General features: G+C 57.7%; 4 protein-coding genes across 4 annotated transcripts, besides 2 other annotated features; all 4 read left to right on the top strand.

Annotated features, from left to right (window-relative positions):
- Positions 1–33: part of a repeat region that runs on past the window's edge.
- Positions 34–1,255: 1,222 nt separating this feature from the next.
- LPMP_310690 (ATP-dependent zinc metallopeptidase, putative) lies at positions 1,256–3,772 on the top strand (the record flags this gene model as incomplete). Its single annotated transcript, XM_010703156.1, has 1 exon — positions 1,256–3,772. The coding sequence occupies one exon, from the start codon at positions 1,256–1,258 to the stop codon at positions 3,770–3,772; it is 2,517 nt and encodes an 838-aa protein (XP_010701458.1).
- A 635-nt stretch (positions 3,773–4,407) lies between these two features.
- Positions 4,408–5,862, top strand: LPMP_310680 (hypothetical protein; the record flags this gene model as incomplete). Its single annotated transcript, XM_010703155.1, has 1 exon — positions 4,408–5,862. One exon carries the CDS (start codon positions 4,408–4,410, stop codon positions 5,860–5,862), a length of 1,455 nt encoding a protein of 484 aa, XP_010701457.1.
- Positions 5,863–6,139: 277 nt separating this feature from the next.
- Positions 6,140–6,680: a repeat region.
- Positions 6,681–7,154: 474 nt separating this feature from the next.
- Positions 7,155–7,958, top strand: LPMP_310670 (hypothetical protein; the record flags this gene model as incomplete). Its single annotated transcript, XM_010703154.1, has 1 exon — positions 7,155–7,958. The coding sequence occupies one exon, from the start codon at positions 7,155–7,157 to the stop codon at positions 7,956–7,958; it is 804 nt and encodes a 267-aa protein (XP_010701456.1).
- A 2,013-nt stretch (positions 7,959–9,971) lies between these two features.
- Positions 9,972–13,118, top strand: LPMP_310660 (hypothetical protein; the record flags this gene model as incomplete). Its single annotated transcript, XM_010703153.1, has 1 exon — positions 9,972–13,118. The coding sequence occupies one exon, from the start codon at positions 9,972–9,974 to the stop codon at positions 13,116–13,118; it is 3,147 nt and encodes a 1,048-aa protein (XP_010701455.1).
- Positions 13,119–14,646: the final 1,528 nt, after the last annotated feature.

The raw sequence follows: 14,646 nt of genomic DNA, 5'->3' as shown, positions 1-14,646 counted from the left end.
GGTGGCTTTGTGCGCCTGCGGCTGCGGGCGTGTAGGGAGTGCAATGGTGGCAGCGAGTGAGAAAGTGGCCAATATGCGCCTGCCGAGGGATGGGCGCGCATTAGGGAGGAGGGGGAAAACAGTGCGTATTTTGTGTGTGACAGGCTTTCTTGCTCTCTCTCGAGGAGGTGGTGTGCCCCAACGAAGAGGCTGGTCTTCAATATATCGTCTCTCTGCTTGTCGCTTAGTTGCAGTTGTGGACTGGTGATGGCTTTCGTGCTGTCGACGATGCTGTAGCGCAATCTATTGTGAGACGAAAGGGAAGCGATGCGTCTTCGTGTTTACCTGTGGGGCAGCACCACGCCTTGGAGACACTGTAGTGAATGAGTGAATTGTCTTGCGGTAATGTCAATGGAAGCGTGACGCGGGAGTAGGTCGCCAGCCTTACCACACTAACAGAGCTCACGTGCCCCAATGTGTCCTATGCATCTTTTGGAAAAATGACATGAGAGCGAAAACAGCAGCACACCTTCTCAGAAGACCGGTAGTGGAGCGGCATTGTATCTCCAGCGAATAACACGGGGCCTCGCTTTCTGCTTCTCCGCTGTCAATTACATTCCGCTCTGTCCATATGTGATGTCTTTCTGGGTCGCTTTCGCCCCTGCCGCCTCGCCTTCGCTGTGAAGTTCGCTCCGCCTACTCCATGGACACCGTCGAAAGAGGCGCTACGACTTTGTGCACACGCAGCCGTCTCAGCTCCGTGTGGGAGAAACAATCAGCGGCCATCTTTTTATGGCCCATTCTGCTACACGTTCCCTTTCGTCATCGAGTGCGTTGCTCACTCAGGGGAGTCGTAGATGGGGTGTGCTGTACTGTTCCTTCTTCCTACTGCTTTGCCCCTTATTTACCTCCTACGCCTCGTCTCCTCAGCTCTTTCCAGATGTTCTCACGCCGTTATCGAGATCCCCTCTCGGTGGTCGGCGCCAGCACGCATGCCGCTCACCAGTTGCCTGCGCTCTGCAGCTCAATACGTACCATGTCTCGATTTTCAGCAAACTCCTTCTCTACCTTTGCGACTCCCAGCCAATCAGCATCTCCTCAAGCACTTGCTGCTCCGCAGAGTGCGTGGGCACAGAGATGGTTGGCTGTGCAGTCTCTAGTAGCCATAGCACCAAACTACGTCTCAGCCGCGCTTCAGTCGCGCTACACCCACGTGCCTGTCACCGAAGCACAGCCCCAACAGTCCTCTAGCACGTCAAACTCGCTCTCAGACGTAATGGCGACCATTCGGCGCCTCTCCTATGCGGACCGGCTGCACCGCCATCTCCGTGTGCCTCCTCACCTGGAAGACAGCCAGAAGCTTGACGCTCTCCTTCACACCCTTTGTCGGCGGCCCACCCGCAGCGTCTCGAGCACGGCCTGTCATAGGTGGGGTGTCCTACTGAGCAAGAGCAACGATAGCAAAGGAAGCGGCGGCAGTGGCAGGGACAGCAGCAGAGGTGAGGACGATGGGGCAGGAGAAGAGGGGGAGGACAAGCCGGAGGACTGGATCGTGCCACGCACCTGCCTCTTTGTCATCACCATGATCGCTATTACGGCAGTGCTGTATCAACTGGCGCAGCCGAGCGGCACGCACACGGGCTGGGCCTCGTTGAACAAGCACGCGGGTGAGATCAAGGCGGCGGTGCTGTACGACAACTACTTGCAGGTGTACATGGATGACGCCAAGGTGTACCTGGGACTTCTCAACGACCAGGACACGCAGCGCCACATGGACGAGCTGGCGGATAACTACCGCGCTGCTCGACTGCAGGCGGTGGAGACGCAGCAGCGGCAGAGTGAGAAGACCCACACAGACGACGAAGAGCAGGAGCACGGCAACAAGCTGCCCACGGCCGTCGACAGACCTGTAGAGCTTGAGGTGACCAGGAAGGGTCGACCATATGCCGAGACGGCACTAGTTGGGGTCGGTGCCTTTGCTTGGGTGGTGCCGTTTATCTTCTTCCCGGTGTTTGTCATGTTCCTCTCGCAGTACATCGGCAAGTCGATGAGCTACGCAGTGGAGGCGACGAAGGGGAGGACGAAGACGAAGGAAATGGCCTTCCGCGTCGAGACAGCTTCGAACACGCGCTTCCGCGACATTGCCGGGATGAGGGAGCCGAAGAAGGAGATCACCGAGATTGTGGACTTCCTGCGCCACCCGGAGCGATACACGAAGCTAGGCGCGAAGATCCCCACAGGCGCCATCCTGCTCGGACCACCCGGCACTGGCAAGACGCTGCTCGCGAAGGCTGTGGCAGGGGAGAGCGGGGTCGGCTTTATCCCGGCGATCGGCTCTGACTTCGTCGAGCTCTACGTCGGCATGGGTGCGCTGCGGGTGCGGCAGCTGTTCAAAGAGGCGCGCAAGCAGCGATGCATCGTTTACATCGACGAGATCGATGCGATAGGCCTGAAGCGGCAGGGGGCAGGTCATGGAGAGAAGCAGGAACAGGAGCAGACCCTAAACGAACTGCTCACTCAGCTGGACGGCTTCAGCACCGGGCGACGCGGCGATGTGATGGTGCTGGCCTCCAGCAACGTGGCGCAGGAGGTGTTGGACCCGGCCCTAATCCGTCCAGGCCGCTTTGACCGCATCATTCACGTCGACACGCCAGTAATCTCCGAGCGCATCGACATCTTCAAAGTCCACCTCAGCAAACTGAAGCTCACCTCTGATGACGCTCACGGCGACTCAGCTGCGGCAACAACAGCAACGGCAGCAGCAGCGGAGGGAGACGCTGCAGGTGTTGGTGCTTCAGCTGAGCCGCCATTAGCGGTGCCGGCTTCCACGGAGACAAGTCTCGTTCTGTCGCAGGTGAAGACAGAGAAGGAATGTGAGACTGAGGAGGAGGACGCAGAAAAGAGCGGGAGTAGCGCAGCAGTGCCAAGAGAGGCCAAGAGAATCCCCTCCGGCACCCACAGCAGCAGCGCTCACGAGTTCGACTTCCGTTCCCTTCTCATGCAGAAGTCTGAGAGGGAGCGGGCGTTGATTGACGCATACGCGCAACGCATGAGCAACCTCTGCCCAGGCTTCGTTGGTGCCGACATCGCGAATGTCTGCAACGAAGCCGCCATCCTTGCCGCGCGGGAAAGGGCCCACCACGTTGACATCAGCCACCTTGAGCGCTCGATTGACCGCGTGCTCGCCGGAATTGAGCACCGCAGCCGTGCGCTCTCCGATTTCGAAAAGAATGTCGTTGCGCACCACGAGGCGGGTCACGCGGTGGCCGGCTGGTTTCTCAACCGCGCCGATCCGCTAATGAAGGTGTCCATTGTGCCACGCGGTGGATCCGCGCTGGGCTACGCGCAGTATCTGCCCAACGAGAACTTCACCCGCACGGCGAAGGAGATTCGCGACTCGATCAGCGTGACGCTCGGCGGACGAGCGGCGGAGGAGATCTTCTTCAATCATCTCTCCACCGGCGCCTCGGACGACCTCCGCAAGGTAGGGCGGTTGGCTTATCAGTACATCTCGTCTTTCGCCCCCGGCTCCGTGTATCCGCCCCCTGGCAGCAGCAGCACCCGCCTGGTGAAGCCGTTTGGCGTGGACAAGGCAAACGATTTTGACCGTCGTGCAAAAAAGGTAGTGGACGAGGTCTACGCTGATACGCTGGCGCTGCTGACGAAGCACAAGGACGACATGAAGAAGTTGGCTGACCATCTGCTGAAGCACGAGCTGCTCACCTACGCGGACGTCGTGCACTACCTCGGCGAGCGCACCACTCGGCAGAGCGACAAAAAGAAGGGTGTCTAGTCAGAGGACCCAATACGGATAGTTTTGGGGGACTGGTCGGTGACTAATGGATCAAGATGGTGAGGATGTGGGGCCTTCGGGTGTGATGCTGCACTGTGTTGTGCTTAGTGGTAAATGCTGTGGTGATGGTCTATGGGGAGAGATGCGAGAAGGGGGGAGGTGTTTTGCTCACACTGTGAAGGTTCACTACTGACGTCAGCCTCTCCGTCTGTTCACTTATTTGGTACAAATGTGAGTGCATGGCAAAATACAGCGCTTTGAAAATCTACACGTTCGCGAAATCCTGGTGGCACCGAATGAGTCGAGAGAGAGGCAGCAGCAGCAGCACCGTTCGGCAAGGCACCGATCCTGCCCCAAAGCACTTACACGAGGCAGTCATGTCTGCCTCGGCGAGTGTAAGTGCGCGTGCCTCTGTGTCTCTTTCTTTCCCTCTATTCACCGATACATTATGGGGGTTGCTGGTGGGGTTTCCATCGTGGGGCAACAGTCCACTCAAGCTGAAAAAGGAAGCGGTGCTTTTCTTACTCATCGAATTCCCCCCACACCGCTTTGCCTTTCAACTCTCGTTCACTTCTCTTCTCGTTGTGCAATAGACACACGTAGTTTGTTGCTTCAGACACACACGCACAGCCGCCATGCAGCAGCCGTGCAGCGACATGGACGATGCGACAGGCGAGGCGTACGTGGACATTCGAGTGTGCGACCTCCTCGTCCAGCAGGGCAACATGCCAAAGGGGCTGGACAGCGGCTTCCCGATTGACGGGTTGTACGTCGTGCTTCGTTGTCGTGAAGAGGTTCGCCGCACCAGCTGTCTGTGGCCCTCTGTCTCTGGTGCATCCGCGAAGGAGAGGCAAAGCTCAGACACGCAGCCCGATGTTGCTGCGGGTACGCTCGAAGAGCAGAATGAAGATGATTTGGTGTGGAATGAGATGTTTCGCTTTGTCGTTCCCCCAGCACTGCAACCGATCGCTCCTGTTGCCACACCACTTGGTCCGCACTCCCCGCCCTCCGCACATGGCGGAGATTCTCAGGGAGGGTTCTGTGCCCCCTACACCCTTCCATTTCATCCGAGTGGCAGCAGCAACGGCACCGATGGCGGAGCGCGTGGCCTACCCTATGGCGCCGCACTGCCCATGTGCACGTCAGCAGTTGGCGGAATAAGGGGACCTGACAGTAGCGGATTTGCTCTCTCCTACTCGCCACCGCCTTCCTTCCTTGCCATCCCGACCTCCCCACTGCGCAGTGCGGTCGCGCAGCCGCAGCCTTCAGGGGGTGACAATAGCTCAAGAGCCACTGAGGCTGGGGTGGGGAACTCCCCTTCCCATTACCCTTCCATTGAGCTTGAACTGTGGCGCAGCACCCCGCTCTCGGAGAATCTGCTAGGCTGCTACACCTACCATCTCCCCATAGAGCTGATGCAAGGCGGATATGACCTCAGCACCCTCGACGCGGTGGTGGAGCGGGTGGTTCTGCTGCGTACCAAGGAGGCGCCGAGTATAATGGGCAACCTCTATGGATGGAGCGAGCATCGGCTTAGTCTGCGGCTGCGGGTGCAAGCGGTGGGACTGGCGCCTCTGATGGCTGCATGGTCGCCACAACAAGGTAGCAAGGCAATGCCGATGACGGCAGCAAATATGACCGGCAGCGGTGCTTACCCTGGGCCCTTCTCAGCGGGTATGCCAGATGGCACTGTGGCCGGCGCGTCACCGTACGCGGCAGCCAGCGTCTACGGCACAACCTTTGGCACGCTGAATCCGGTACTGGCAAACATCCTCGCCCCCCTTGGTGTGTCCATGGGGGGAAGCGCTGTGCAGCACGTGCCACCCGGTGGGATGATGTCGATTTCTGGAGGCATAGGCGGTGATCATCTGCAGAAGCCCGGGGAGCCGCCTTTCTTATCCATGCTCCCTCCATTCCAAACCGCCGCCCCTGTGGGGGGCAGACTGTTTCACCCACATCTTCCCGGGGCGCCATCAGCGACTCCCCAGTCCCCTGATCAAGGCATCCTTGGCGATGGCGACTTGACGTGGCAATCGAGCATCACTCAGCCGACTGTGTACTCTCCGTATGGATTGCCGCAGAAACGCTAGTAGAAGCCCAAAGACGAGGCTTGGGGGATGGAACTGGCGAACGAGTGGGAAGCTGTCCCTCGACTCAGACCGGAAAAAATGTCCTCACAGCGGCAGCGGCAGAGGAAGGGGTTCCGCTGAGTTGCATGCACACTTCTTCTCTCGTGCCCTTGTTGGACTGGTATGCTGGATTGCACGGACGAGGACACTACTGAGCCCGTGCCCTCTACCCACTCTTTCTGGCGTGTTGATCTCCCCCCTTTTTCTCTCTCTCTATCAGAGGTGATGCCCTGGTGACGAGGCACACCTTAGCGCGCGGTATCGCAGTATCCAGCGCCCCCACTCTGGGTGAGGAAGAGCCAGGCAGTTTCCCTATCGATGCTGACGCAGACCCAGCTCTAGTGATGACAAGCGCAGGTACCTACAACGTAGAGGAGGTCACAGCGATGCATCGCTGCGGATGTCGGCGGTCGAGTCCTGGATGGCGCTGTGTCTGGGGTGGGCTGGGATAGAGCACATGTCTGTACCATGCATGTGATGGGCATAGTATCAATGTGACTGGTGCGTAACTCACTCGGCTCTCGCTGCCTACTGGCGAGGGGCCTGAATGCCACATCATAAGGAATGCACCAGGTGCCGACCGGCATAATGGGCGCGACGGTGAGGGGGACTTGCGAAGCGGTGGGCCGGTGGGTAGAGCTTGAGACATAGGTCCTGCTCAGATGACTGAGTGAGAATATCGGTAACGCGCGTCTCTACGGTTGTTTCTTACCACGGGATGGGCTTGTCACAGGCGTTGAGTGGCGTTGAACTGATGCTGTATGGCGGAAGATATGCACCGTGACAATGGGAGGTATGTGATAGGCCCACCCATCCACCCACACCCACACACACCCACATACGCACACATCCACCGTTCTCTCTTTCTCTCTCTCTCGAGAGAGAGGGGGGCGCATGCCCTCTTGGCATGTCTACTTCCCTCACGTTTTGGTATTGGCAAGACTTTCTGGGCCGCCCCCTCGCTCGAGACTCCAACTCCTATGCGGGCCTCGTGTGTTTACCCGTCTTTCCTCTTCTTCCCTCTCCTCTCTTCTCCTCCCCCCCCTTTCCTCGCCCGCACGAACTCTCTGTTGTTGTTGTTGTTGCGGAGGGGACTCTCTGTGGCGTTGCTCTTCATTCTCGTCCCCTCCACAGCTTCGCTCTTCACTACGTGCTACCTGGGCGCCACTGTGTAGTCATTGTCCCCCGCTGAACGATCCCTGTTCCCCTTTCGTACATCCCCTGACTTGTTTGTACTACTCCCACCGCACAGTATGGGCAGGGTTGAGCTGACGGTGTGTGCAGCGCGAAGGCTGCACGACTGCCAGCTGATTGGCCTGCCGGACCCCTTTGTGCGACTCACCATGGGTGAAAAGAGGTACAAGACGCAGGTGGTGAAGAACGACCTCAACCCGGAGTGGAACGAGACGTTTCGCTTTCAAATCGCGGACGAAATGAGCGATCAAATTCGCCTGGAGGTGTGGAACAAGGGCACGTACAACGATGACCTCATGGGGTACTACACGCTGTCCCTCGGAGGCCTCACAAAGGGCGTTGTGAAGGACCAGTGGCACATGCTGGAAAAGTCCAAGACACAGGCAGAGCTGCATGTGCGCCTGTTGGCGGTCGACTTTGGTTCAATTCCCAAGCCGGAAGAGATGTGGATGGTGACAACAGATATCAACCGCGATCCGATAAAGCGCGCAATGGAGGACGGCACGTGGCATCCTGGGCAGAAGACCGCACCACCGCCGACCGGTCCGCCGCAGTTCCAGCAGCAGCAACCACAGACCCAAGGAGTGCAATACGTCTCCACGTCGCCACAGCAAGTTCAGTATGTTGCACAGCCGCAGCCCGTGCAGTATGTACCGCTTCCCCTCCAATACGCCCAGCCGCAACCGCTGCCAGGCTACTATCAGCCCTACCCGCCCCCGCAGCAGCTGGGTTACTACCCACCCGGCCCCCTGCCACCGCAGCAGCCTGCCTATTATCAGCAAGTGCCACCACCGAGCCAGCAAGGATACTATGCGCAGCCGCCTCCACAAGGCTACGCACCACAGCCGTACTATCACTATTAGCCCCCAGCGATATGGTCAGGGATAAGCGCCTCAATGTGGTAGAAGTGGTATCAGCGGCATTTGGTCGCTAGAAGCACAGCGCGACAGACAAAGAGGAGGGGGGAGGGTAAGGAGTGGGAAGAGAAGCTGCAGACGAACGGCGAGTATGGGCTTTGCCGACCTTTGCACACACACACACACATGCATGCACCCATGTACCTCTATGTACCTGTAGAGAGATCTGCAGCTGGAGAACACTGCATCGATATGTATATACGTATATATACGGTCGCGCACCTTCTACGGATCCCCACGCCCTCCCTCCCCTTTTTTCTGCGGTGTACTGCCGTCTTCACTTTCTCCTCTTCGGTATTGACGGGGTCCATTTCTTTGCCTGGTTTCGGTGTGCTGCTGCTGCTGGTCCTGGTGGTGGTGCTGGTGCTGGTGTACTTTGGTCCGCGAATGTGTTTCCTTGTGCGTTCGTTACTTTTGTAGGCTCTTCGTTCCCCCACCCACCCCCCTATCGGAATTCTTCTCATACGTCGCACGACACAATCGCTATCATAGACTTCGCAGTAATCGCCGTGTAACTAAGTGTATGTGTGTATTTTTTCGCTCTTTCCATCCTTCCCTCGGCTGCCTGCACCTCTGTTGCTTTGAATTCGGATATGGGTTGGTCTCCGTGTGTCTGGGTACGTGTGTGTGTGCCTAACCCCTGTTTGAGGGATATGATGCTCAGTGGCGGAAGAACAAGACCAAGGAGGAAGCTGAAAGGAGCCTTTGAGTGGCTGAGAGTGGTGTGGAGAGATGGAATCCATTTCTCTCTCCCTCTTCGCCTAGCTCACGTGCCATCGCCTCTCGCCCTTTGCATCTTTGCTCACCTGCCCTGGGCCTTTTCCCTTGCCGATCCAGCCGCTCCTCAGCTTTCTTCGTTTGCAACCACCTCCTCCTCTTCACGTCTCTTCTGTTTATGTGGACAAATTTGTGGAAGCACAAGTGGCGCGCGAAGAGGGCCCAGCAGGGAGAGAGACCTGCTGCAATACTCGCTTACCCTCACGTCGGGCGTTCACCCTCGCTCGTTCGCTCTCTCTCTACCTCGCGTGTGGGAGGAATGCGGCTGCCGATGTTTGTGTCTTCCCAGCACATCGTGGGACAGGCGCTAGCGTGTCAAATGCACTGGAGATGATGGGCCTTTTCAATCGCCATCTCAGCCGGCCCTCCATGCTCTCCGTACTCCCCACCCACTCAACCCCCCACCCACCCCCCTCGCACGTGTACGCCCCGCCTCTGCCTCGACTCTCTTCTCCTCTTCGGTCAATGCCGTTTTTCTCTTGATCTTACCCATACTGTGAGTAACGCCCAGGTGCTGTGAGGCCTGCAACCTCAACCCCAGCAGCCGTCGGTGGCGGCCTCCTCATCTTCGGCCATCACCCCAGTACTGTAAGTCATTTCTGCCAGAAATTCGACAGATCATACCACGCGGATTCGCTTGTTGTCTGTCTTGTTGTAGCGGTGCACGCCCCCCCCCGCTCTACCCTCTCCCCTCCTTTCACTGCTTTGAAATTGTCTATCTCCAATCTCTCGTGTTTGCTTCACATCCACCCTCTTCACTTTTCTCCTCCGTCACTGCTGTGGTCACTGTGTACGACGCCTGGTTGAAAAGTCATCTCGGACATGCTCAGCGATACAGAATCGCTGGCGTTTGTAGAGGAGGAGGACGGCTCGCCACCACTGCCGCGGGGGCTGGCGAAGGCACCTGCACGTGCGCTAGCACCCCAACAGATCAAGGCCATGCCGCACCTGGAATCACACAATCGGCCGCCTGGCAAAGCAGCTTCCGCAAAGCCCCCGCTGCACAGCTCGACATCTGGTGCTGCAGCAGGTGCCTCCGTCGCGCACCCGCCCCACTCCGTAGCCGCCCGAAATCCAGCGAAGATTAACATCACATCCGACTTTTCAGACAGTGAGAGTATTTCATTTGCCATGGATAATGATTCAATCGCGGGGGTACCGATGCCGAGTGGCACATCCTCAATGCCGCCCCCGCTCCCCGGGACTCGGTTGAGCCTCACAAATGCAACACCTACCAGGCTCTCAAAGCGACTGAGCCGCGCCTCTAGCATCAGGTCCATTCAATTCAACTCAGAGCCGGGCAGTCGGGTTACATCTCCCAATCCCAAGGCTCGCCTGAAGCTTTTCAATTCAGCGCCCGTGGAGAAGGCGGAGGAGCCAACCCAACCGGCCTCCGACAGCAGCATCACCTTCTTCGAGCAGGGCGCGGAGAGCACAGAGTTCGGGTTCTCCCTGCCTGTGCAGTCAGGGACGGTGAAGCACACCGTGGGAGCTGGAGATCGGAACTCAGTGGGCACCGAAGACAGTCTTGCCTTTCAAATCGAGGACGACAGCAACTTGATGCAGAACCACAGCATTCCGGTCAGGCGTGATGGCCGCTCTGCCTCGGTCGCAGAGAGCGGCGGGGGTGACTTGGGGGATAACGAGAGCATCTCCTTCATGGTCGACGACGACGCGGATGACGAGGACCAGCAAGAGCAGGGGACCCTTTCGCGCCCTGCGAAGCGGGATATCGGGAGGCCAAATGCGTCGCCGTTGCAGCGCTCTCACTTGGCGCATAGTTGCCCATCACCGCGGCTGCCGAACGCAGGCATTCGCGCTGACACGGCGAACACACGCAACGAGAGCACTGTGGATCGCACCGACGCACTGCCTTGCGACGGAGGGAATCAGGCGCCCGTTGCACACAAGCGATCGGCTTTGAGAAGCCTAACTCCTACATCGTCGCTAATTCCGGATGGCCTCACCCGCAGCCCCAACGCGGCACTGGAGAAAACGGTGGGCATTGATGGTTTGGACACCTCTGGCGAGGCTGGCATGGCAGCAGTACCTTCATCGGCGAGCTCGCAGCTGACCAAGAAAGCGATTGTGATGAAGCACCTCCAGCAGCAGCAAAAGCATCACTCGCGTCTGCCCCAACCGCGCAAGAGTGCCGCCACACACGCCCTCGGAGACGCAGAACGGCTTCCCCTACGCAGGGCTACGCACCCGCCGCTGTATCAACCGACAGCGGTCTCTACCCCTCTCGATGCACAGGCTGTTGAGACGCCATCTGTATCGCTGGCTGGCGGCTCGAAGAAGGACCGCTCTACCTCCCTGAGCAGCCGCAGCTCGTCAAGGGGGAAAGACGCTCAAGCACTCTTGCTCCTTCATCCCCCACACCCGGAAAGGCAACATCACCAGATATGTCGTTCAAAGGAGTCTGTGACGAGCCAGGCAACCGGTGAGTCGCCAAACCAGCAACTTGTCACTGAGAAGGGCAGTACCGGGTCCACAGATCCACTACCCACGCCTCTCTTCACGGGACACCGAAGTCCCACTTCGAGGGAGGTCGCCTCCGCCGCTGCCTCAGGGCTGCAGTCGAGCAAAATGGCTTTTCCGCCTCCTCCAGGGCAAGGCCCCCCAAAAAACATTCTTCAGGGATATCTCGCCAACCAAGAGGTAGAGAATCAGTATTACCGACACTACCAGCACCTCAACAGCAACGCGCACCCCCTCTTGGCTGGCGACCGCGCGAACCCTGCAATGCACAACGAACGCTCTGTGCATCAACAGATGTACGCGCTTGAGGAGTGGGGCGAGCCCGTTGCCGGCACTTTCGGAGAGGCGGAGCAGTGGCGGCAGTTTAATGAGCGGCAACGCGCAGAACTGCTCGAGCTGCGCAAGCGTATCGCCATTGCCCGCCGTCAGGATTGTACGTTGCTTGAGAGCTCACCGTCCTGGGAGACTGAGGCTCTCATGCCCACCCCCAACAGTCGTTGCCTCGCGCCGCAGCAAACCCCGATGAGAGGCAGGTACAGCAGCATGGGACCGCGATCACAAGTGGCACACCGCCAACCTGCGGTGCATGGCAAAGAGGTGAAGAGCGGCGGTGAGCAAAGCGGACCGTCTATAGGGGCATATGGGACGCCACTCTATACAGGCCACCCTGGACGTGGTCAGACATCCGTCAAAGTTGCCTACGCACCCACCACTTTGCCTAAGCCGTCGCCCTGTCTGCCTCGTTGGCCTGGGCCTACTATGTCGCCTCCGAGTCCTGACCCATGCGCCACGTCCGCTACGTATAAAGCCTCTCCTGACCGCATTGTGCAGTCGGCGGCAGCAGCCTCTGTTGCCGACCTCTTGGGCATTCTCTGGCCTCCCCGTACCTCTGCTACAAAGCCCCCACGGCACCCCTCTCAGGTGATTGACGCTTTCTTATGTGAAAACGACATTCCGGCAATGAACCTGTACTTCTCGAATGGATCTCGGCTTACCCCAGAACAAGTGGTGCGCTTCCTCGACCTCGTTCGCGTGCAGCTGAGCATGGAGTTTCGCACGACTACAGCGTCGCAATCTCGAATGAGTCTGGTGGGGACGGCGGGGACCCCCTTTCCCGCCAGGATTCGTCAGCAAGCAGCGCCTTCCCGCTTTGCTGCGTTTGCAAAGAGTGCCGACCATATCGCTTACGTCGACCCGGCAGAGCATTACGCGTTTAGACGCCTAATTCCTCACTCATCATCGCTGACTCGCAATGGCCGCGCAGCCCCGCTTTCCGCGAAGCTTGCCGCACTGCTCCCCAAGAAGGCAGTTCGCCGCAGCCGGGTGCTGCGGGAGGTGTTTGACGTTATGGATCTCAAGCGGCAAGGCAACATTCTGCTGGATCTTCTTCCGTCGCTGGCTCGCTTGTTCGAAGTCGAGCTTACCACGATCGAGCACGCCCGTGAATCACTTCTTCGAGGTAATGCAGTGCCTCTGCAATCGTTGTTAGAATCCGCTGTGGAAAGCCGACATCAGTGCGCTGTCTCGTGGAATGGGGCACGTGGAAGTGTTGCTGCTGGTGCTCAGAGGGACCTTGATGCCGTTGCGGGTGGTCCTCTCGATTACGCCGGGCTCCCCCGGGACATGCGAGTGAATATAAAGTACCTCACGCACCGTCTGCTGCTCTTGTCGTTTGCGCTGAATGTCGTCATCCCAATTGTTTCGGCCAGCCGCATTCCGCTGCTCGACTTCTCCGCGTTCTGCATGATTGTCTACGCCGCTGTCGACAACGTCGATCATCCCACGGGCTCCCCGCAGGAGGAGTGGCGGCAGGTGGTGCAGCAGTACTTTATTGCGCTGGCTGCATGAGAGGCAAAAGCCGCTGAGGAGGAGGAGGTGTGTGGCGACGGACGAAGAGAGAGAGAGAGCATGGCGTTGGGGTGGGGCCCTTTTCTTTGACCTGCCCCAGACTCTGGAGCCGTGACGTGGGCCACGTCACGGCTCCCCCCCACTTCAGACAACATTGCCCCTACCACTCACCCCCTTTCATAGACTGCGAGTATCACTCGGTTATGTGTGTGTTTCTCTCACGTTGAGTCTGTAGATGTCTCTGGGCGGCATTTTCGAAACTGAACGACGACTGAAAAAAAAAAGGAAACAGCGATGAAAGAGAAAATGTACTCCATGCGGAATGGCGCGTACGTCAGTCACTCAAGTTGATCAGTGTACTGTGTGCAGAGCTGGCGGATGCCTTTCGTTTCGCCGATTAAGTGCACCGATGTGTCCTTGCATTTACGGATGTCTCACGCTTTCTCGCTCACCAGACAGATTGTTTCAACCATAATGATTCTATTCCCTCCTTCTCCTCCGCCACTTCCTGTCCTATTACTCTTCATATCTTCTCTCTCCCCATCATTGCTGCTGTGATGGGCTATTAAGGTGCCCTTCTCTCTCTATAGCCCCTCCTGCTTGCTGCAGCTGGAGAGGACACCTTTTCCATACCACTTTCATTATTGCGTTTCGTGCATTCTCTCTCTCTCTCTCTCTCTGCTCTGCTGCTTTGATTCACCCCTGCCCAGGGATTTTCTCTTCAGCTTCAAACCGTATACCCAAGCACAAATTTTGTACCACTGCCTTCCACTTGTCTTGTTTTATATACCTCACCAGAGTCACCCGCTCTTATACCCTCCGTTCCCCTTCATTTTCACTCTTTAGACACAGCCGGAGCGATAGAGAGAGGGGGGGAGCAGCGGGTGTGCGTATTGGTCGGTATGGGTCTCCTCTGTCCCCAAAGGGGCCACTGAACCTCTGCAGAACTATTCACTTTCTTTCTCACACCTCTGTCGTTCTCTGCTTCTACTTTGCCTCTTCTTGTGCGTTCTCTGGTGGAACACAGGCGCGCAGCCACCTTTCATCTTTCAGAAGTGTTGTCTGTCGCCTTTATTATCCTCGTCAACGCCATCAGTGGACATATTTGAAGCCCCATAGAGCGGCATCCGTGTATAATCAAGTCCTCATAGAGCCTCCGTCCACAGTAGTTTCGTAGTTCGATCAAAACAGAAATATAGATTTGCGCATCCGCAATCCCCTGGTCATCAGACTAGCACACAACATAAAAGAGTGTACAACAACAATAGCGCAATCGTGTCTACTTCACCCACCTCCACCGGTTGCCTCTCGCTCACCACTGATCATTGTCGCAACTTCCCCTCCCCCTCTAGTTTGTGTTTGGTTGCCGAGTCAGCGTGCCGCTTTTCGTTTTTATTTTACTTCCTTGGAGACCACTTCCGTCCGGTTACTCTGTTGTTTGGAGGCCAGGCTATCGGCTCCTCGTTGTCATTTTCTCGCTCTCACTCTCCTCCGCCCATTGCTGCTTTGGGGTAGGCTTGTGCATGGA

Source organism: Leishmania panamensis (genome assembly GCF_000755165.1).
Source record: "Leishmania panamensis strain MHOM/PA/94/PSC-1 chromosome 31 sequence".
Taxonomy (NCBI): Eukaryota; Euglenozoa; class Kinetoplastea; order Trypanosomatida; family Trypanosomatidae; genus Leishmania; species Leishmania panamensis.
Note: the sequence above shows the minus strand (reverse complement) of the source record. Positions and strands in the feature narration are given on the sequence as shown.